This window comes from Ailuropoda melanoleuca, chromosome 14, assembly GCF_002007445.2.
Source record: "Ailuropoda melanoleuca isolate Jingjing chromosome 14, ASM200744v2, whole genome shotgun sequence".
Lineage (NCBI taxonomy): Eukaryota > Metazoa > Chordata > Mammalia > Carnivora > Ursidae > Ailuropoda > Ailuropoda melanoleuca.
In genome coordinates, this window is record NC_048231.1 from 44,289,847 (window position 1) to 44,312,151 (window position 22,305).

Consider the following 22,305-nt stretch of genomic DNA (forward strand, 5'->3'; position numbering starts at 1 on the left):
GGGGGGAGGAGCGGGCGGGGGCGGGGCCGGCTCTGCGGCGACACTGCGGCCGGGGAGCCCGCGGCGCCCAGCACCGCCCCGCCGGGTCCCTGCTCGTAGATGGGGGTCGGTCCCGGGTCAGAGGCCGGGCTGGTGGCCTCGGAGTCCGCATGCGGGTCGCGGGGTGTGGGGAGGCATTCGGGGGCCCTTCTGGCCGTGGACGCCCCCAGCGGGGTCTGAGTTCCCGGGGATCCTCTGGACCCTAGAAGGGCGCCAAGCTGGGCTGCGCACCGGCTCTGGTTCTTGTTCCGGTTCTTTCTTTCCTAAGTCTTGGAATCCCGGGCGGCGGAGTGACGTGGGGGGTGGGAGTTGAATCACCCGGAGTAACCTCCCCAAGAAGGAAAATCCAAATCACTCGCGACTGCCCCATAGGTACCTTGCTCCTTTTGAGGGCTCAGTCTCCTCGTTCTCCTAGCTCCCTCCCCTCTCCCCACGCTTCCTAAGGTCTCTTAAATTATATTTAATACATTTTCTTTTTCCCACCTGTCATTATATCAGGAGAACTTCCCGGGTCCCTATAAATCATGATGCACCCTGGTGTTGTGTCCCCTCTTCCAGGAAGCCCTCCTTGATCAGCCTTCCTGGACTCCTGGTTACCTGGTTTTACTGTCGTGATTGTCCGGATCTTTGCACTGTGTTCTTGTAGAGCTTGGACCTCAGGCAAACCAGGACTCAGTAACTATGTGGGAAGTGAATGAAAGACACTTTTCAGGGAAGCAATATCACATCTATCATTCAGCACATCAGGGCGCCCACCAACTCTGTCCTATTAGTGCTCCTTTGGCAGCTCCCATTGGCTCCTCTTTTTTTGCCACTTCTCCCCTTTCTGGGCCTTGCTCTCCTGTAAGGATGACAAAAAAAGACAGCAGTTGAGAGTCACCTGCACCAGGCAGATCCAGCCTTCAGAGGAAGTCCTTTATTTCTGACCCACCCTGCCCGGGGGCAGAAGCACAACTCCCCCTTATTACAGATGTAGAAGTTCAGGTTGCGGAGTCTCACCCAGGGGCAGGACCAGGGCATGCATGCGTCACACCTATGCGAGTGGGTGTGGGGCCCAGACCTTGGAGGCGACAGGTGGTTCTGCTCAGACCATCCCTCTGTGGCCACTTGTGTGGTTTCCACAGTATGAATGTTGCCCCTGCCACAGGAGAGGCCTCATCACTGGACAGATGGCGTATTGGGCCTGGTGCCCTTGGCCTCCAAAGCGCAACCCCCATCCCACACACTTGCTGACCTTGCAGCTCCAGGCCCCTTAGCCAGGAAGACAGTGGCATGGCTGTGGCTTCGCATGCATGTATTCCTTTCCTTCACTACAGCCTGAGGAGGAAGTTTCTCTGTGTATCATCTCCATTTTACAGTTGGGGAAACTGAGGTTTAGAGAGGTTAGGGACTCCCCAAGTCTACCCGCTGGCGAGTGGCAGAGCAGAGACTTGAATCCTGGCAGGCTGGCTAGGCTGTGTTGGGCTTGCAAGTGGAGGGGTAGCAGCGGGAGGGGAGAGGCCTGCCAGGCCTGGCCAAGGCCCCACGGTCTCCACGGCAGAGTTCAAGTCCGGCTCAGGGACCCATTTGTGTCAGTGAACCCCTGTGCACCAGGTTCCCCAGAAAATGTGGGGTAACTGCGGTGCTCTCCTGATGAGGCAGGCTGCCAGGTCACCATGACAGGTGCAGACCCACAGGAAATAGAAGGTGCTCAGGATGTGGGGTAGTGGCTGCTGAGCGTGGGGTGGCAGAGCTGAGATTGGGGAAGAGGTCAGTGCGGGTGCTGTGTGAAAGCCAACAAGCTGGAGACATGCGCTGACACGGGACTAGTGCAGCCCTGACGTGGGGCAAATCCACTGCGGCACCCTTGGCACTAGAGACTGGGTTTGAGCTCCAGCTGCCCTGTGGGGGCAGAGACTGGAAGATCATCAGGGTATAAAAGCTAAAACCAAAGCTAGGCTAGGAGTGCTGCCTCAGAGACGCCTGGATGGCTCAGCCCGTGAAGCGTCTGCCTTCAGCGCAGGTCATGATCTGGGAGTCCCAGGATCGAGTCTCGCATCGGGCTCCTTGCTCAGAGGGGATCCTGCTTCTCCCTCTGCCTGCTACTCCCCCTGCTTGTGATCTGTCTCTCTCAAATAAATAAAAACTTCTTTAAATGTTAAAAAAAAGGGGGGGGGCGCCTGGATGGCGCAGTTGTTGAGCGTCTGCCTTCGGCTCAGGGTGTGATCCCAGCGGTCTGGGATCGAGCCCCACATCAGGCTCCCTGCTCCACTGGGAGCCTGCTTCTTCCTCTTCCACTCCCCCTGCTTGTGTTCCCTCTCTTGCTGGCTGTCTCTCTCTGTCAAATAAATAAATAAAATCTTTTTTAAAAAATTAAAAGTTAAAAAAGATTTTAAAAACTAAAAAAAAAAAAAAGGAGTGCTGCCTCATAGAGGGCCCTCAAATTTGGGGGTGGTGCGTGTGGACAAGGGGACCTAGGGAGATTCAGGAGGCCTCTGAGCCTTGGGCAGTCTGAGGTCCTGGTCTTGCCCTCAGGATGATTCTGGCAAGGCAATAACATCTGGTCTGGAGAATACCCACCGAGATGATAGTAAAGAGGGAAATCGAGCCCCAGGTGACGTGGGTGGCTGAGAGACCCCTAGACCCAACAGATACTCCAAAGGCATGGAAGGGGGTTGCCAACGTTTGAGAAGCAGGTCTGTGTGTGTGTGTGTGTGTGTGTGTGTGTGTGTGTATGAGAGAGAAAGAGAGAGATCCCTGCCCAGGCCTGTCTCTGTTCTCCTTTCATCTACCCCCTCCTGTCAGTTTCCCCTGTTCCCCATTCCGCCTCAGCCTAGGGCCCAGAGGCCAGGGTGTGCAGGAGTGACCCAGCCTCAATGCTTAACATTGGGATTGACACTGGTGCCCCCTGGAGGGCAATCTGAGGGCCAGCAGGGCCTCCGGTAGCTTTGAGACTCTGAGAGCAGAGGTTGAGTCAGTAGGGCCTCTTTCCTGCCGCACTTCAGTGGATTTTCAGATCTGGAGACCTCAGTTTAACTAACTGATTCCCAGGAAATACTGGGGGGCTGATACAGCATAGCCAACCGCAGACATGAGGCTGGCTGTGCCCACAGCTTCACAGTAATTGTCATAAGGAAGCAGAAGTTGGGGGATCCCCAGGTTGGGGAGCCTGGGCCTAACCCCGCACCCCAGCCTCATTCCAGACTTGCTCTGCAACACAGCCTCCCCGCCAGCGTGGTTTGGTCTACACAAACTGTGTCTGAACACCGTGTTCTCAGCACCTTCTGGGTTCTCTGACTCTGGGGAGGCCAGCTCCAGCACCTACTGACCTCTTCAGCCCCACCTTGCTTTGGATTGCTGCCAACACTGACCTGTTCCCAGGCTGTGGGGTGACCAGTCCTAATTCCAGTCCTCAAGGAGGGAGGGAAAGTTCAAAAGGGTTTTCCTAGGACGTGGAAGGACTGAGGACAGACAGGTCCTTAGGAATTCACCAGAGAGAGGAACGGCATCCTTCTGTCCAGTCTGGTGTGAGTGCTGAGTTCTGGGCAGGGGCATAGCACAGAGGTATGTTACAGGCCCAAAGAGGAGTTGGGTGAAAGATTTTCGTCACATGTGTCTTTAGTAAAAAACCATACCAGCAACCAGGACTGGCATTGGACTGGAATGAGGCAGAGGGACCAGGAGGTCAGGAAACACCTGGGGTGAAGACTGGGCCAGAGTCAGCTGGAGGGCTGGAAGGTGGGCCATGTCCCTGCAGCCCTAACTTAGACCTGAGGGTTTTCTATCATGAGAAGATTGGCAACAACCTCCACACCCTCAAAGACAAATGTGCTGGTTTAACCTCCCTCAGCCACAGGAAGGAATATTGGTCAGCCATAAAAGGTGTCTACAGAGCGTTTGTAAAAAGGTTATAAATATTTTTTTTATACATCGCTGGCCAAAGTGTAAATTAAGGTAATCCCTACAGAGGGCAATCTGGCAACACTTCTCAAAACTGCAAATGCCTGGAGCCTTTGATCCAGTGATTCCACTTAGAACAGCTCATTTTAATGCATCTGACCACCTTGGAAAGGAACTTTGAGTCCATCACTAACGGATTGTCTAATGACTGGCAGTTCATCCATATCAGGGAGTACTATACAGTGGTGAAAAAGAACAAAGAGTCCATACGCGGATTCACAAAAATCTTTAAAACAGATTGGGAAAATAAGGCAAGGTGTGGAACAGTTAGTAATCTGTGCTACCTTTGTGCACAGAAAACATTTAGAAAGGATATTTACAGAGGTATTTCGGGATGCTTGTATGTTACAGAATAACTGTGGAGATATATATAATATACAATAAACTGGAAACAGGGAGATGGTGGAGTGGAATGGCCAGTGGAAGGGTACGTTTCATCAGATACCCGTGTCTTTTGAATGCTTCATCCTAGGGATGTTTTACCTCCCGCCCTGACGCCAAAGTGGAATTCCCCAAACTCCTGGAGCTGTTTTGGGGAGCTCAGGTGGGCTACAAACCAGCATTCCCGAAGGGCTGGCCCTGGGGCTTGGGTCCCTTTCCTCTGCTCACTGGGTCTGGTGCAGCGCCTGCCCACGTCTCCCCTCCTCTTGGCGCCCGTCCTCGACCTCGACGCAGTTACTGGACAGACCGCTCCCCCTCTCCCTCCTTTCCTCCTTCCAGGACTTGGCTGCTGGGCAGCTCCTGGCGCCCAGAGAGCCTTCCCCCTTCCCCGAGCCACTTCCTCGGACCCTTTAGCCTCCACAGCAGGGTCCGCAGGGCTCCCTCTGACGGGTGGGTGTGGGCTGTCCTCCTGGCGCCCCGTCTTGGCCACGCCCCCAGCCCGCCCTCCTCCACCAGTGCCCGCCCCCATCTCAGAGACCTGGTGGCTGAGGCGCTCCCGCCCCTACCCTCCGGAGCCGCCGGGGCACAGGTTACTTAGGGCCCAGGAGCCCTGGAAGCCGTCCGGAAAAGGGCAGCGCTGACGGCCACCGGGCCTCACGCCCGTCTGCCCGCCTCCAGCTCGCCACCCCACCCGACCCTCGGCCCCGCCGCCCGGAAGCCCCGGGCAGCGCCCGGACCCCGCAGCCCGCGATCTCGGCAGCCGCCGGGGCCCCGCAGAGTGGGGTTCACCCGGGAGCCATGCGCTCTGGACAACGTCCGGGAGGCGGCAACCCGTTTCTGGGACCTGAGGGAGGCGGGGAGCCTCCGGGGACCCCAGAGCTCTAGGTCCTCCACCTTCACCCCGTGCGAGGTCCTCCCTTTTTCCATCCCTCACCGCGTGATTGTCCGCCTGCCCCGGGGACCGACGGCGGCGGCTTGGTGTGGGGAGTGGTGGGGCCGGGAGTAAGGGGTCTGGAGGACGAGGCGGCAGTGGTCCCCAAAACGGGCCAGCGAGGCGGTGGACGGGGGTCTAGGTGACACGGCCGCCCCTGGGTATGCTCTGCAGCAGGGCCTGGCGCAAGAGCAGTGTCAGGTCTTGACAGGGGGCTGGGGGAGAGGGTCCATGACTAGGCAAGAGAAGGGCTTCCCAGAACACGAGCCAGGGAGACCGTGTGCAAAGCCCAGCAATGTCCCGGTTTTCGCTGTGTAGTGAGGTTTCAAGATCTGGGCAATGGCCTCTGCTAGCCAGGACGGAGGCTAGCTTAGAAAATGAAGGTGCCCTCCCCGCCCCCCGCCCCATTTCCAGGGGTTTCCCTGCCACGGAGGAACCCAGCCCAGTATTGCTGATCAAAACACACCTTTTCAAACTGAAAGTATTCTTCAAAGGTGTCTGTCTCTAGGGCTCGGTTTCTTCCAGAATGGTTTAAGTTTTGGTATTTCCATTCAAGACAAACTTTTCTTTCAAATTCTGCAGAATCCTGAAAGTAGGAGCCAGGGAGTGTACTTTAGCAGCATAGTTCCTGAAACTCACTGCCAGAGGTTTTACCACAAGGAAATGCGGACTTCTCAATACACATATAAATACGTGTGGGAACAGGGCTCTGGCTGAGGGGATGTCAGGAAAATCAGTGTTGTTCCCCCAAGCCCCCAGCTGTCTACCTGCAAGTCCCTGGAGTTCATGAGGAAGGCAATATACAGACAGAACAGAAAAGAATGTAAAAAGCTAAGCAGGTATCACGCCCTAACTTGGGAGGGGCTGTTTTCCAGGACTTCCACTTGAAACCATTCAACCCTGGGTAGCTTGTGCTGAACAAATATTTAACAGAAGCCTTCAGATATAGGAGCCCAGAAGGGAAAACATCCAGGTTCTCCTTGGTGGTGTAAAGCGCGGGAACGACTGCTTCATCTTCCGAAGGCCACGACTGAGTACCAGCCCCCGACAGCACCCGCTGTGGGAACCAGCTGCTTCTCTTGCAGGGCGGGCCCGGGTGTGGGGAAGGGCCAGGGCACCAGTGCAAGACCTATATCGTGGTCAGCAACGACAGGGCTGGGTTGCAAGACGCAGCATCCCCGGAGAAGCACCTGTTGTTTCTGCGTTTCACAGGCGTTCGCCAGGTGCTTGACTGTTGGGAGGCTGATGCGGGCTGAGGAGCCTGCAGGCAGCACTGAGGAGACACCGAAACACCAAAGCCGCCGCTGCCACCACCGGCTGATGCAAGTTTTATTGAGACAATGTACAAACAGGCCAAACAAGGGTTCTGATGCCGGGACCAGTAACGTAAAATGAATACAAAAATAAAAAGGCACTAATCTGTTAAGAAAAGACACTCGATGTTCTAAGAATATAAGTCATTTAATACTGTTAATTTTATAGCACAAAATAAAACAAGCTATGATCCCCAAAAATAATTTTAAAAGCTTACACAGAAAATATTATTGCCTGAAATTTATGATCTTTAAGTTACAGGTCAAAAGTTTTGTGTTGTTGTCATTTTAGAACACACAGTGAAGACCGTCTAGGAAGCAAGGCCACTGTTCCTCCTGCAGAGACAACGACCCTGTCTCAGGGAACTGTCCTTCTACTCCTTTAGAATATACAACTAGCTCAGTTTCCACTGACAGCAGTTAACCAGGGACATAGGTCTCTGGTCCCAGAGGGTGGAGTTTGAGGCAAAGCTCAGTGGTGTCCACAGAAAGCATTAGTCTTAGGTACTGTGTTAAAACAATAAAAAAGTCACTCATTTTAAGAGGTTAATGAACATAATATTAAAGGATTAAATTATAAACACCTGGCACAAAAACACATCATCCCTTTTCAAAAATAAAATGGTCATATTCCTCTGAGCAAACATTACAAGACCAGCGGCCGTCTGCCTTGGCCTGTCTTGTCTGTAAACAGCTGTAAAAGAAGTTAGCATGGAGCCAGGGATCCTTGAGCTCCAAGGAGGGAGCAGCTGTCTTTCCCCCCTTCCGGTTTCCAACCATGAGCACAGAAGGTGTCTTGTCTGGGTGACCAAAGTTGTCAAATGGCAGCTCGTTGAGGCGTGCTACTCTTCACCGTGCCATCAGGTGGTACCACACCACAAAGAAATGACAAGGACGACTCCTGTGTTGGAGGTCCTTCTCAAGATAAATAAGTTTCGAGTCATACTGTCAATGCCCTTTAGTTCATAATTTGTTCAGTTCCCGAGTTAATTTAACAACCAAATATTTTCTTAAGTGATACACAGTAGAGCAGAGCAAGAAGCAAGAATGAACAATCCTAAAAGGAGACCAACCAAGGAGGCAAGGCAGCTCCTCTGGAAGATTCGCTTCGCTTTCTGAAACAGGAAGTCTTCTGCAATCACTGGGGAACCCAGGCACGAAGCTGAGGCGAGCGTGCTGTTTTTTGTATACTTAGTGTGATGAAGAGAATCTCCCTGCCTGATGAAAAAACTAATAAGGTCCTAAGTCAAAAAGGTACTACTTTTGGCACGTATCTTGAGAGTTCAGAACTCAAGGCTCACCTTATTTTGGGCTCCCAATCTCCCGGGCAGCCCTGGAGACATGCACATGGGCTGAAGTGACAAGCAGACTTATTACGAAGCCAAAGTAGGTTTGTGGGGTGCTCTGATTCTGCAGTGCTCCACATGAGGTGGGTCTTGCTACAGGTCAGCAGACTGGCTGCAGGGAAATCTTGCTTTCCAAAATGGCCACACACTTCTTGTACTCTGAACCAACTATTGTCACCAAAAGGTGCCAAGCCCCTCAGCTAAACTTGGTTTAAAAAAGCCTTAGCGTTTGTGCCCTCTTTGAACAAGGCACACATTCCACTTTCTGCTGACCAACCCCCTCAGTACTGGGTCACCGGCTGCAAGGCGAGTGCTGTGTCCAGGCAGACAGCGGGGATGCTGCCACGCATGTGCCACTTGCTGTGGGAGCTGGGCTGGGCCTGAACTCAGAATAAGAGGCAACTACAATGGAGAGGCACCTTCGGAGCGAGAGGCGGCTAAAGTGGTCACTGATTAGGGAGAGCAGACTGCATTTTTCCCCAGGAAAACCACAGACGGGCAGCCACAGTGATATTTTTTCCAACTGAACACTAACTTTGTCACAGGAACACTTTCAAGATTCTTTAATATGGTAGTTACCTGCCTTAATGGAATACTGATTTAAAGAGAGACTGAAAAAATGGTTGCTTTGCTGGTTCTGACACCAGAATATATATATATATAGCTCTAAGTCAAAACCTAAGACCCTTGGGAGACAATGCCATGGCTAGGGCAGATGCTCAGCAAATGATGCAATCACTTATTAGGTGGCTGCCACATTTCTAGGTCTGCTGTACTCATTCTGAGCTGAGGCCTGTCTTCACCAGTTTCCAGAAGGGAGAGCAGACTGAAGTGCATGAAGGTTCCAGAATCCTAGACTGCTCTGTGCACCAGACGAGGGATCAGCCACACCTTTGTAGCAAGCTGGCTTGAATGAAGTCTTTTAGCTAACAAGGAAATGTTAACATCAAATTGCTAAATGGTTAATGGTTCTCCCTAGTCACTAAAATCTTAGACATCAAATGCATGAACCAATTTCCAGAGCTTGCATTTTCTTTGCCTGGCAGCGTCACGGGTACAGAGACTGGGGAACCAGTATTAGCAGCACCATCTTTCTCTGGCAGCCTTGTGAGCTTGGGCTGTGGCAGCAAGGAGCGGGCCTCAGTGAGTAAAATTTAAAGATTCATTAATGAATTCAATGATTCTATGAACCACCTCACTTTTTAAAGAAACTTAATTCCTATACCTTAAAGGGGTGTATTCACTGAAACACTGGACAGAAAATCGGCCAAGTGCTTCCCCCCATTGCTTCTGTCGTTACTGGCAAACAAGAGAAGCAAAGCCTTCCTCAAGTCACCCCCCACTCTGATGCTTCTGGGGACAATGTTATCCAAGAGGCCACGCACACAAGCTTGGCACAGTACGACTGATTTTTTTTGTGGGTTGTTTGCTATATGGCAAAACAGGTACAACTGGCAACCAAGACAACAAAGGCCTCTGCTTCAGGGTTGTGGGGTTTTTTTGTGTTTTTTTCATATTCCTTTAGTTACAGCAGCTTCAGTTTGGAAGCTCAGAGGCACGTGTTATTCCTTACAGTATCACAAAAATCCAACCTGCTACTTAAAAACCTGTTCAGAACACACAAGTCTAATTAAGTCTTCCAAAACCAAACCAAAAAGGAAAAAAGAAGAGACAGATTTGGGGAGTTTAGGACAGGATTCCCTCTTCTTTAAGGTTCATTTGCTCTGTTCCTTAATGGAAAAACAAAACGGCGACTGAGCCACTGCTCTGTAGAACAGCAACATGCAACATCTCACCATGGCCTCAGGCTCCATCTGATGAACATGACAGAATCAGTCACAAGTACAAACAGGGCAGTGATGAGCAGACAGACCCTTTCCTCGTCAACTTCTCTCCACTTGTGTGCTTCCACCGTATTTCCAGTTTATGATCCAAAAGAACTCTAAAATCTGCTACTCTTTGACAACACGACTATGATACAAATGCCGAGGCAGCCACTGTGTGCATTCCAAATGTGTATGAGAGACCGCCACTCTGCAGAAAGCTGGACGTCGGCAATGCAGTGTAACTTGCCTATGAGAGAGAATGCTTTCCCACTCCAAAGGAGACTATGACAGGCAGGACAAGAAAGCAGCAGGAAACAGGCAACAGCAATCACTCGTTTTCATCAGGGTTTTGAGGGTCAATGATTTTGACATGCGTAAAGGGGAAAAGCCCTTTGCGCCCATTCACTTCGCCTTCCCACTGGCCATTTATATTCATCCTTGTGACTTTCACAATGTCACCAACCTGTGAGGATGGAGAAAGAAGACAAAGTCAGCATTTTCCCTGCAAACTTAAAAAAAAAAAAAAAGTGTACTTTAAGCCATACACACTGCTCTATCCAAAAGAACCTACAGATTTTTTTAAGGATTTTTTTTGGTGCTTAAACCTAAATCAAGCAATGCCAAAGACACAAGGTGCTACCAATAAGCCCAGTGTCGTCTTCAGCTGGTGAGAATGCGTATGAAGTGAAGCAGCTTCTGAGCACAAAAGCAGCCTTTTTCCTCCCCATATTGTTTACTAACTCCACCAGGATAGAAATAAACACTTAGGGGCACCTGGGTGGCACAGCGGTTGGGCGTCTGCCTTCGGCTCAGGGCGTGATCCCGGCGTTCTGGGATCGAGCCCCACATCAGGCTCCTCTGCTATGAGCCTGCTTCTTTCTCTCCCACTCCCCCTGCTTGTGTTCCCTCTCTCGCTGGCTGTCTCTATCTCTGTGAAATAAATAAATAAAATCTTTAAAAAAAAAAAGAAAGAAAAGAAATGAACACTTAACTCTGAGAATAAACTCTGAGAACACTTAACTCTGAGAACACTCCCCAGATGACAATACACCAAAAAGTGTATTAAAAAAAAAAACAAAACATCTAGGGGCACCTGGGTGGCTCACTCGGTTAAGCGTCTGCCTTTGGCTCAGGTCATAATCCCAGAGTCCTGGAATCGGCCCAGGTAGGGCTCCCTGCTCAGTGGGGAGTCTGCTTCTCCCTCTGCCCCTCACCCCACTCTTGCACGCTCTCACTTTCAAATAAACAAACAAACAAATAAATAAATAAATATATATCTATTTTAAAAAATCTATCTCCACCCTAATTTACATGGGATGGAACTGCTGTCACCAAGACCTCACTCACCATGCCACCCCCAACCCGGCAGCAATAGTATCTCCCTGAGTTGTCCATTCCCTGGCCCCTCTGTGGGGCCATCACAGGGGAAGGAAGCCCAGCTATGAGCATCTTTTTAGGATGACTTTAAACTGCAGGGTGGGAGGAATTCTACCTATGTCAGAGGACAGGCACCAGTTAGAGGCTGTTCCACTCATCAAAGGGAAGGCAGGAGTTTTGCTTTGGAAGTGCTTTTCAAATTCTTCTGCAGACCCACAGAGCTCTAAAGAGGTGTTTTAATGGCCCAACAAATGTGTGACTGGGATTTCAACTTTCTAAGCCTGTATTTTGTAAGTCAGGAGAGAAAACGGTACACTGGAGTGCGCCACCGCTACATTGAGGAGTGCTGCCCTGCCGGTTGCTCTTCGTGCAGCTCCTCCTCGGGATGGAGCTGCTTGTGCCACGGGTCTGACTCAAGACTCCCCGATGACAAGGGAAAGGCTGAAAGAGACCTATCACTACTTGCAACAGAACACGTTCAGAAATAAGCTAGATGCCAAGGTGGATATCAGACTGCATCTTTCATGTTATTTCCAATTTTTTCCCTTCCCATTCTAACAGTCAGCTGTCCCAATTGCCCTTTTAGCTAATTCTTATAAATCTCAACTTAAAAAATACATTTATCTTCATAAAAAATGTTAGATCTGACATATAACTAGGTTTCATGCATTATTTCATTTGGGAAAAAAGGGTCTTCTTTCTGCTAAAGCTACTGGTCCTTGGGCACCTGGGTGGCTCAGCTGGTTAAGCGTCTGCCTTTGGCTCAGGTCATGATCCCGGAGTCCCAGGACCGGGCCCTGCATTGGGCTCCCTGCTCAGTGGGGCGTCTGCTTCTCCCTCTGTCCCTTACCCCACCTGTGCTCTCTCCTCTCTGTCTCTCTCCCAAATAAATAAATAAAATCTTTAAAAAATAAAAATAAAGCTACTGGTCCAGCAAGCTGACTGCTGGCCTGGAAGCACCACAAACCCCAGAGATGACAAGGCTGCTTTAAAAGTCCACCTGTACACAGCTCTGGGCCATTAATGCCTCCGCCATACATATGAAAGCAGACCACCCTCCTTCTGTCCCTGTCCCTGCTCCAACCCCCTTGGAGCTCACAGTCTTCGGGTGGAGCCCCATCTGCCTCTCTTGGTTACCAGGTGGGTCATCACCCTCTGAGGAAAGGAGGTATGTTTTCTGAGGCAACTCCAGAGAAGGGAGGCTATCTATGAAACAGTCATTTGAATTAGTTTATAAGATGGCTAGGACTCAAGCAGAAACGTTAAAATCCAGTGATACTGTTGTTTAAACATGAGGTGACTATACAACAGAACAAAAAAAGAAACAGAAAGCCAAAAACAAAACAAAAGAGGCACCTGGATGGTTCAGTTGGTTGGGGATTTGATTCTTGGTTTCAGCTCAGGTCATGATCTCAGAGTCCTGAGATCGAGCCCCTGTGTCGGGCTCCCCACTCAGTGGGGAATCTGCTTTCCTCCTCTCTCACCCTCTGCCCCTCCCCCAGCTCATGGTTTCTCTCTAAAATAAATAAATCTTCAAAAAACAAAAAAAGTAAGGTGTTGGGGCGCCTGGGTGGCACAGCGGTTAAGCGTCTGCCTTCGGCTCAGGGCGTGATCCCGGCGTTACAGGATCGAGCCCCACATCAGGCTCCTCTGCTATGAGCCTGCTTCTTCCTCTCCCACTCCCCCTGCTTGTGTTCCCTCTCTCGCTGGCTGTCTCTATCTCTGTCGAATAAATAAATAAAATCTTTAAAAAAAAAAAAAAAGTAAGGTGCCTAAGATGAGAAAAACTTCAGAGACCCAAACACCAGACTCCAGCACTTATTTATTAGACCATGGCCCAAACAGAAAATCAGCCATTTCTTTCTTTAAGATTTTATTTACTTATTTGAGAGAGAGAGGAAGAGCACACATGCATGTGCGCAGGCCAGAGGGAGAGAATCTGAAGCAGACTCCATGCTGAGCAGGGAGACCGAAGTGGGACTCAATCCTAGAACTCAGGGATTACAAGCAGGGAGAGTGGCAGAGGCAGAGAGAGAAGCAGGCTCCCGGCTAAGCAGGAAGCCTGATGTGGGGCTTGATCCCAGGACCTCAGGATCATGACCTGAGCCGAAGGCAGACACTTAACTGACTGAGCCACCCAGGCGCCCCTATATGGGAAGTTCTAATGTGAATGAGAACCTTGAATTATAGCAGACATTGTAGAAATCATGCAGCTGGAAGCTGAAGTCGATGGAAATCTGGAAAAATGGTTTACGTTCTAATCTTACCTTATTCCATTAAAAAAATAATAACATTTAAGCACAAACATAAGAAACAATAATGAGTGAACACACAAATTAAAATTGGGTCTAGGTAAGAGAGAAACCTTCTGCAGGCAGGAGCGACTAGGATACTACAAATCTAGACCTCTGCAGACTGACCACATTCCTCGATTTCCTGGAACTCTGCACTGCACTTGCTCTACACCCCTGCTTGGCCTCTTCGAGCCATTCAGTGTCTGGAACACAGTGAGGCCAACGAGATGAGGAGCTTCACCACTGCGCCTCTCTCCCCAAGGTACAACATTCTTTCCTTATCTCCCTTTTCACCTAAGAAAACAGATCGCCTCTGTCTTTATTTTTAAAATAATGAAATGAGGGGGTGCCTGGGTGGCTCAGTCAGTTGGGTGTCGGATTCTTTGTTGCAGTTCAGGTCATGATCTCGTGTGTCATGGGATGGAGCCCCACATCTGGCTCCCCTCAGTATGCTTGAGGATTCTTGGCCTCTGCCGCTCCCCACATTCTTCCCCCCCAAAAAAATAAATACATAAATCCTTACATAATTAAATAGGAAAGAAAAGTCATGGATAGAAAACTATTGATATCATTCTTTTTTTTTTTTAAGATTTTATTTATTTATTTATTCGACAGAGATAGAGACAGCCAGCGAGAGAGGGAACACAAGCAGGGGGAGTGGGAGAGGAAGAAGCAGGCTCATAGCGAAGGAGCCTGATGTGGGGCTCGATCCCATAACACCGGGATCACGCCCTGAGCCGAAGGCAGACGTGTAACCGCTGTGCCACCCAGGCGCCCCTATTGATATCATTCTAAGTTAACTTCTAGCTGCAGTTAATAATCCAAAAAAATTACAATTAATGTATTAAAATAAATATACAAGGCAAGGACAAGAGGATGTGTGGGTATATACCTGTAGAGAGGATTCCGTAAAGAAAGGGAAGGGGAACCAGGTGAGCAAGCACCCAGGTGGACTCTGCCAATACAAAGGGATGATGGCCTTAGGGCATCTAGTCAGTCTGTAGGTAGTAGGCTCGCACTCAGAGCCAGATCAAACTCTGCCAAGATGTTAGAAGAAAAAAAGGCTAAGGCAAGAATGAGCTGAAGCTCAAAGAAACAGAGCTACAGTTTGGGGGCTGATCAGTGTTGTAGAAAGATACTGGGCCCTGCAACTTAAGTTTTTGTTTGCTCCACTCATTTGACGTCCTGAAAAAAATACTTCGGAATTTTGTCATTTTATCTATGCTTTCTCTATCTTCAGCTGGACTCCAGATGCCCAGAGAGCATACATTTTGCCTGAACTCTGTAATCTTAGCCTGCCCTGGCTGATGTCTGATAAATGTGAAAGAAAACAAAGTCTCACTTTCTTGAAAACCTGGCCTGGGGCAGCCCGCTCCCACATCTTGGGTGAGCACATCCCTCCAGCCTGGGGGCATGGACTATGATCAGACCCCCTGCTAATGCCCCCCTCCCTGGTTTGCCCAGCCTCTTACTACCTGGCTCTACCAGTGCAGCCATCCTGCCCTGATCTGCTTTCTGTCATCCAATGTCACCCCAGCCCAACCAGCCCAACTCCCAATCACTCTGCTCTCCTACAGCCAGACCCTACCTACCACACTCTGGCTACTGGTCCCACCATTTCAGCAAGGAACACCTGATGGTCCAAAGTCAACAGCGCAAGTCCAGTTCTCTCCCTCCAATGTTCTATGGCACCTGAAGTAGGAGACTTTATCCACCCTTCTTACTCCCTGCTGCTCAGCTCTTTTTTTTTTTTTTTGTAAAANGAGAGGGAACACAAGCAGGGGAGTGGGAGAGGAAGAAGCAGGCTCAGTGCGGAAGAGCCTGATGTGGGGCTCGATCCCATAACGCTGGGATCACGCCCTGAGCCGAAGGCAGACGCTTAACCATCAGCTCTTCTTTCTTGTGGTACTCTATAAAGTAAGACTACTACCAGGTGGGTACTTCCCATTTGGCACTTGTGGAAAGCATGGCTCTGTTGAGGTCAGGTGCCTTGTTGTCCAGGATTCTGGCAGATTCGCCCAAGGAGGCTCCATTCTCTGCTCTTCCATGGTCACCTCCTCGCCCCCAACACACACCACACAGCACTCTCGGAAGGAGGAAATTTGTTTTGCTTATCCTGCACTCCATGTCACAGGTCTCTTGTAAACTACTTTCTGGAGAAGTCTGCAGAATCAAGGCTACAGAGAGAAGAGAAAACTATAGGTTGATGTCCCCCATCTGCTGGGGATAGATGGCCAAGCAGAGGAGCAAGGTGCTGGAGGACAGAAGTGACAGGCACAGGGATCTAAGGACAGTGGGAGAAATACCTTTAAAAAAGACAAACAGAATTGGGTCACTGCTCTGCCTTTTAAACCTCCCAAGACCTTTTCCCTGCATAAGAGCAACATCCAAACTCCAGTCTTTGAGGCTCTGCATCATCTGGGTCCTGACTCTTCCCATCTCTGACCATGACTCACGCCTCTGTGGTCCTCCCCTCCAATCTACACTGGCTTCCTTTCAGTTTCTCAAACTTGCCAAGCTCTTTCCTAAATATGGACTGTATGACAGATGCAAGGACATGATGTAAATGCAATTCTACAACTGCACATCTTAAGCTGCTGTTGCCCAGAATCGTCAAGCTGGTCCTAAGAAACCTGGGACCTCTGCTCTTCTTTAACAGTTGAAGACGCGTAATCAACCCTGATCAAAATCAAACAAATCCTAAGGACAACCCAAGCCGCCTTATAACGACCTTATAAAGCTGCACATGCAGACAATGAGAGCAGGAAGGCTCTCCAGGCAGTAGCCACTAGAGATGGAGCATTTATTCTACTCAGAGCACTGGGCTAGGTTCCACATTGTGCACTCAGGATACATAAAGATTCAACTTGAATATCAGGCCTACCTAAAACTAAGTCTAAGATCTGTAACAACAGTGTGCAAGCAATCTCTTGTATGCTTAAAACAGGTATAAAGTGGCACTGTGGTGGCTCATGCTGTGAACTCTGGTGTGGGGTGGAACTGGACTGATGCCCTATGTGACCATGGCAAACTGCTCAAGCTGTCCAAATCTCAGTTTCCTTCTGACTTTGAAAGGTTCTTGTAGGGACACCTGGGTGGCTTAGTTGGTTAAGCGTCTGCCTTCAGCTCAGGTCATGATCCCGGGGTCCTGGGACTGAGTCCTGCATCGGGATCCTTGCTCAGCAGGGAGCCTGCTTCTCCCCCTCTGCCTGTGCTCTCCCTACTTGTGTGTACTCAGACAAATAAATAAATAAAAACTTAAAAAAAAAAAAAGGTTCTTGTAATAACTAAAGAAAGTACTACATGGGAATTGTTAACCAGGACACCCAGCTAAGTAAGTGGTAGTGGTTATGAAAGTGGGGCTTCCTGAATAGAACCCAACCCCCACACCCATGCTCATGCTGCCAGCCAGTCACTGCCCTCTGGCAGCACACTGGGAAGAACTGGAATCAGCACGGAGAAGCACTGTATTAAAGTAGGTTTCAACCTTGTTAGTAACAACACGGGTCGTCTCAAAACTGATGAGGGGATGGGAAGGATGCCATACATCATAAGGGGCAGGCCTAAAAGGAGGGGTCTAATAAATTACAGTGATGGATACCAAGCAGCGAGGAAGACAACGGGAAGATGGAGAAGATGATGAGCCAAGTACTGAAAACTGCCAAGAACATTCAAACCTCATGCCTTCTAACTAACTTGGATTCTGACAGTCTTCACAGGATACTTTCCACACCATTCTACATGATCAATTTAATAAGATTTACTGCATATCTATTGCAGCTCAGTTCCCATCCTCAAAGAACCTCTGTTCTCACTGTGGGATAGACAATAAATAATCTACTGTCCAGATGTGATAGATGCTCAATCAACGTTTGTTAGAGAATAAACAGTATAAAAACCAGCAAGTGGAACAAAAACAGTACTGAGTCCATGCTTCAGAGCACAGGAGCAGGGAGCTATTGCTTTGACCCAGGAAACCTTGACTAGTAGAGATAAGTCAAGGTTCAGGTTAGGAAGACAGAAGGGATGGGAGACATCTGATGGCCACCTGACCATAAGTGCCTCATTCTGGCCTTGCAGGAGCTCTCACATGTCAAAACACAGCATGTCATTCCTCATGCTATTGCTAGCTCAGTCCAAGGCCCTTCCCATCGAGAACAAGCCCTAGAACACCAACATGGGAAAGATGCCCTGCCTGTGTTATGCTGCTGGCTGCCCACAATTATAGGCCTGGCAGTGGACCAGCTTCTTCATGGCTCCGCTGAAGAATGCTCGGGCTCAGATCCTAAAATGCCATCTTGCTGCTCTTCTCATCACTCCTGACTCCGGTACGATGCCCTTCCTTTGGCTTCAACGGCAGGACTGAGCCCAAAGAACCACTCACTTCAGAGAGCAGACTGATCTCAAAGTTGGTGGATATGAACTCAGTTCAAGGAGCACTCTAAGCCTGGAAGATGTGGCTGATCACATCTTCCAACAGATCAAGAGGAGACACATATCTTACTCTAAATGTCACCCTATGACAATCCTTATCATTACTAGAACTGCCACACTATTATCTTTGTGCCTGGTGGCACTCAGCACTTGGGAGGTGGACGCATCAACTCTAAAATTAAGCAGACACCAGCAGGACACTAGTCAATCCCATTCTTTGTGTCTAGTGAGTACCATGCAATAAGGCAAGAGGGTACTTCCTGATGCTAGCTATGGTTTCCTACAGCTCTGCTTGTCCACAGCATAAACAGAAGGGCTCTGCAATAATTCTACTGCCTCACTCCTGGTACCTGATTCCAAGAGCAGTCAGAGTCCTGGAGGGCCCAAGCACTGGCTGCCACAGCAGCTTTCTGCTTCCCCAATCAGTCTCCTTTCCCCATTTGGATATTTTCAGATTGTACTCACAGGTTACATAAAAATAAAATCAGGAGCACAATGGGTGACAATGGAATCAGAAGTTCTAACTTGGGTGACATGAATGTGTCTCAGAAATCAAAGAACATCCCGAAAGTATATGCTAGAATTGTATGTAAGGGCATTAATGTACGTTCTTTTCCTGGAGAAAGCTTTCATCAGATTCTGAAAAGGCTCCATAACCCAAAAAAGGTATAAAACACAACAAAAACCCACATCCTGCAACCACCAGGCAGTTTTAATCCTGTGATCTGTGGCTTTCATTCATTTACTTGTTCAACAAATAATGATTATTTATATGCCAGGTCCCGAAAGGATACAACATACAACAGAGAACAAAGCAGACAACAGCCCTCCCCTCATGGAACTGCCTGGGGTCACAGCCTGTTTTAACACCTGCCCTGGTGCTCTCCGCACCAGTACCTGAATCAAAGCTCCCAGAGCTGAAGAGGCTTTTAAGGGATACAACCCTCCTTGTCCATGTGTCCTGAGTAGCAGTCAAGTAGTCTCATGCACTCTCTCCTACAACTGATGAAAATTACTGGTTTTTAATATGGAAGACTTGTTCTGTTCCTTGAAATTCCCATTATCCTTCAGGGCAGCAACTGATTTAAGAGGGCTGCTTACCAGTTAACACTTCTTATGAAAACAGGGATTTTATTTTAAGATGGGCCAGGGGTTAAAGGTATCACAGGCCAGTATGCTGTGATGCAAGAGAATGTGGGCTATGGGAAGGAAGAAGTAAAACTTATCTCCATTTGCAGATGACAGGATTCTATATATAGAAAATTCCAAAGATTCCACAAGAAAGCTATTACAGCTAATAAAATTCAGCAAAGTTACAGAGTACAAGATCAACACAAAAGTACCCAGTTTTGTTTTTATAAACCTGTAATGAACAATTAAGAATGCAATTCCATTTAGGGGCACCTGGCTGGTTCAATTGGTGGAGCATGTGACTCTTGTTCATCTTGGTGCTGTGGGTTTGAGCCCCATGCTGGATGTAGAGATTACTTAAAAAAAATAAAATCTTTTGACAGAGAGACAGCCAGAGAGAGGGAACACAAGCAGGGGGGGTGACAGAGGAAGAAGCAGGCTCCCTGAGGAGGAGCCTGATGCGGGGCTCGATCCCAGAACGCTGGGATCACGCCCTGAGCTGAAGGCAGATGCTTAACGACTGAGCTGCCCAGGCGCCCCCCCCCCCAAATCTTAAAAACAAAAACAGAGGGGCACCTGGGTGGCTGAGTAGGTTAAGCATCTGCCTTCGGCTCAGGTCATGATCCCAGGGTCCTGGGATGGAGTCCCACATCGGGCTCCCTGTTCAGCGGGGAGCCTGCTTCTCCCTCTGCCTCCTGCTCTCTGGGCTTGTGCTCTGGCGCTCTCTCTCTCTCTCGCTTGCTCTCTTGACAAATAAATAAATAAAATCTTTAAATAAAAGAAAAAAAACCCAAAAACACGATTCCATTTACAGTGGCATCTAAAAGAATAAAATAACTGGGAATAAATTAATAGTGTGTTTTACCAAAGTAAAACACTTGTACACTGAACACTGCAAAATGTTGCTGAAAAATATTAAAGAAGACTTAAGTAAATGGCAAGACATCTTCTGTTCATGGATCGGAAACCTTAGTATTATCAAGATGTCAACACTAACCAGAGATCTACAAATTCAACACAATCCCTACCAAAATTCTAACATTTTTTGCAGAACTGGAAAAGCTGGTCTTCAAATTCACATGGAATTTTAAGACACACTGAACAGCTAAAACAATCTTGCAAAAGAAGAACAAAGTTGTAAGATTCATACTTCCTGACTTCACAACTATACACAAAGCTATAGTAATCCAGTGTGGTATTGGCATACAGACACACATATAGACCAAAGAAGCAGAACTGAGAGTTTGGAAGTAAACACATATATTTATGACCAAATGATTTTTTATTTATTTATTTTTATTTTTAAATTTTATTTATTTATTTGACAGAGACAGCCAGCGAGAGAGGGAACATAAGCAGGGGGAGTGGAAGACGAAGAAGCAGGCTCCTAGCAGAGGAGCCTCATGTGGGGCTCGATCCCAGAACGCTGGGATCACGCCCTGAGCCGAAGGCAGATGCTTAACGACTGCGCCACCCAGGCACCCCTTATTTATTTATTTTTAAAGATTTCATCTATTTATTTGACAGAGAGAGATAGCAAGAGAGGGAACATAAGCCTGGGGGAGCTGGAGAGGGAGAAGCAGGCTCCCCACTGAGCAGGGAGCCCGACATGGGGCTCGATCCCAGGACATCAGGACCACGACACGAGCCAAAGGCAGATGCCCAATGACTGAGCCACCCAGGCACCCCCCAAGTGATTTTTTTTTTAAAGATTTTATTTATTTATTTGACAGAGAAAGACAGCCAGCGAGAGAGGGAACACAAGCAGGGGGAGTGGGAGAGGAAGAGGCAGGCTCCTAGCAGAGGAGCCTAATGGGGGCTCGATCCCAGGACCCCGGGATCATGCCCTGAGCCGAAGGCAAACGCTTAACGACTGCGCCACCCAGGCGTCCCCCGAATGATTTTTTTTTAAAGATTTATGTATGAGAGAGAAAGAGCGAGCGAGCGAGCATGCACATGTGTGGGGGGGAGGGGCAGAGGGATAGAGAATCTTCAAGCTGACTCCCCTCTGAGCGTGGAGCCTGACATGGGGCTCACCCATGAGATCACAACCTGAGCTAAAATCGAAAGTGGGACGTTCAACCAACTGAGCCACTCAGGCATCCCTATGACCAAGTGACTTTTGACAAGAGTGCCAAGTTCATTCAAGTGAAGAAAGAACAATCTCTTCAATAAGTGGTGCTGGTGGGGCGCCTGGGTGGCACAGCGGTTAAGCGTCTGCCTTCGGCTCAGGGCGTGATCCCAGCATTCTGGGATTGAGCCCCACATCAGGCTCCTCCGCTGTGAGCCTGCCTCTTCCTCTCCCACTCCCCCTGCTTGTGTTCCCCCTCTCGCTGGCTGTCTCTATCTCTGTCAAATAAATAAATAAAATCTTTAAAAAAAAAAATAAGTGGTGCTGGTACAACTGGATTTCCACATGCAAAAGGAAGGATTTGGACTGCTACACCAAACCATCTACAAAAATTAACTCACGATGGAGAAACAAATTACATATAAGAGCTACACCCATAAAACTCTCAGAAGAAAACACTGGGGTAAATCTTTGTGATCTTGAATTTGGTAATGGATTCTTAGATATGACATCAAAAACAGGAGCAGCAAAAGAAAATTAGTTAAGTTGGATTTCATCAAAATTAAGAATGTGCACTGGGGCGCCTGGGTAGCTCAGTTGGTTAAGTGTCTGCCTTCAGCTCAGGTCATGATCTCAGGGTCCTGGGACTGAATCCTGCATCAGACTCCCTGCTTAGCGGGGAAGTCTGCTTCTCCCTCACCCTTTCCTTCTCCCCTCTGCTCATGTGCATGCTCTCTCTCAAATAAATAAATAAATAAATACATAAATAAAATCTTAAAAAAAAAGTGCATCAAAGCACACTATCAAGAAAATGAAAAGAAAACCTACAGAAGAAAAAAACATTTAGAAATCATACATCTGATTAAGAATTTAGTATCTAAAATATATAAAGAACTCCTAAAGCTCAACAACAACAAAAAACAACCCAATTAAAACATAGGCAAAGGACTTGAGCATTTCCCCAAAGAAGATATAAAAAATGGCCAAGAAGCACATGAAAAGATGTTCAACATCATTAATAATTATAAAAATGCAAATCGAAATTTTAAAAATGGAAAAACAATAAGTGTTGGTGAGGACATGGAGAACTGGAACCCTTGTGCACTGCTACAAAATGGTGCAGCCACCGTGGAAAACTATGGTCATTCCTCAAAAAGTTCAATATGGTTACCATATGACCCAGCAACTCCACTGTTAGGTATATACCCCAAAGAACTGAAAAC

General features: G+C 48.5%; 2 protein-coding genes across 11 annotated transcripts in view; both read right to left on the reverse strand.

The window, feature by feature from the left end:
• The window catches only part of AIFM3 (apoptosis inducing factor mitochondria associated 3), a 21,280-nt gene extending 14,836 nt beyond the window's left edge, over positions 1-6,444 (reverse strand). For 8 of the 10 annotated variants that reach the window (XR_004620465.1, XR_004620464.1, XM_034643140.1 and 5 more), the window contains exons 1-2: positions 5,757-6,444; positions 637-880 (exon numbers count right to left, since the gene is read on the reverse strand). The gene's annotated coding sequence lies outside the window, so the exon portion shown is untranslated. Of the gene's footprint in view, positions 1-636; positions 881-1,273; positions 1,335-5,756 lie in introns of those variants that run through there. The other 2 variants (XM_034643144.1, XM_034643142.1) reach the window with 2 other exon arrangements.
• Positions 6,445-6,602: 158 nt separating this feature from the next.
• CRKL (CRK like proto-oncogene, adaptor protein) overlaps positions 6,603-22,305 on the reverse strand; it is a 36,420-nt gene continuing 20,717 nt past the window's right edge. The window contains exon 3 of the mRNA XM_002926285.4: positions 6,603-10,238. Coding sequence (XP_002926331.1) covers positions 10,104-10,238 — 135 coding nt within the window. The 3' untranslated portion in view covers positions 6,603-10,103. The remainder of the gene's footprint in view (positions 10,239-22,305) is intronic.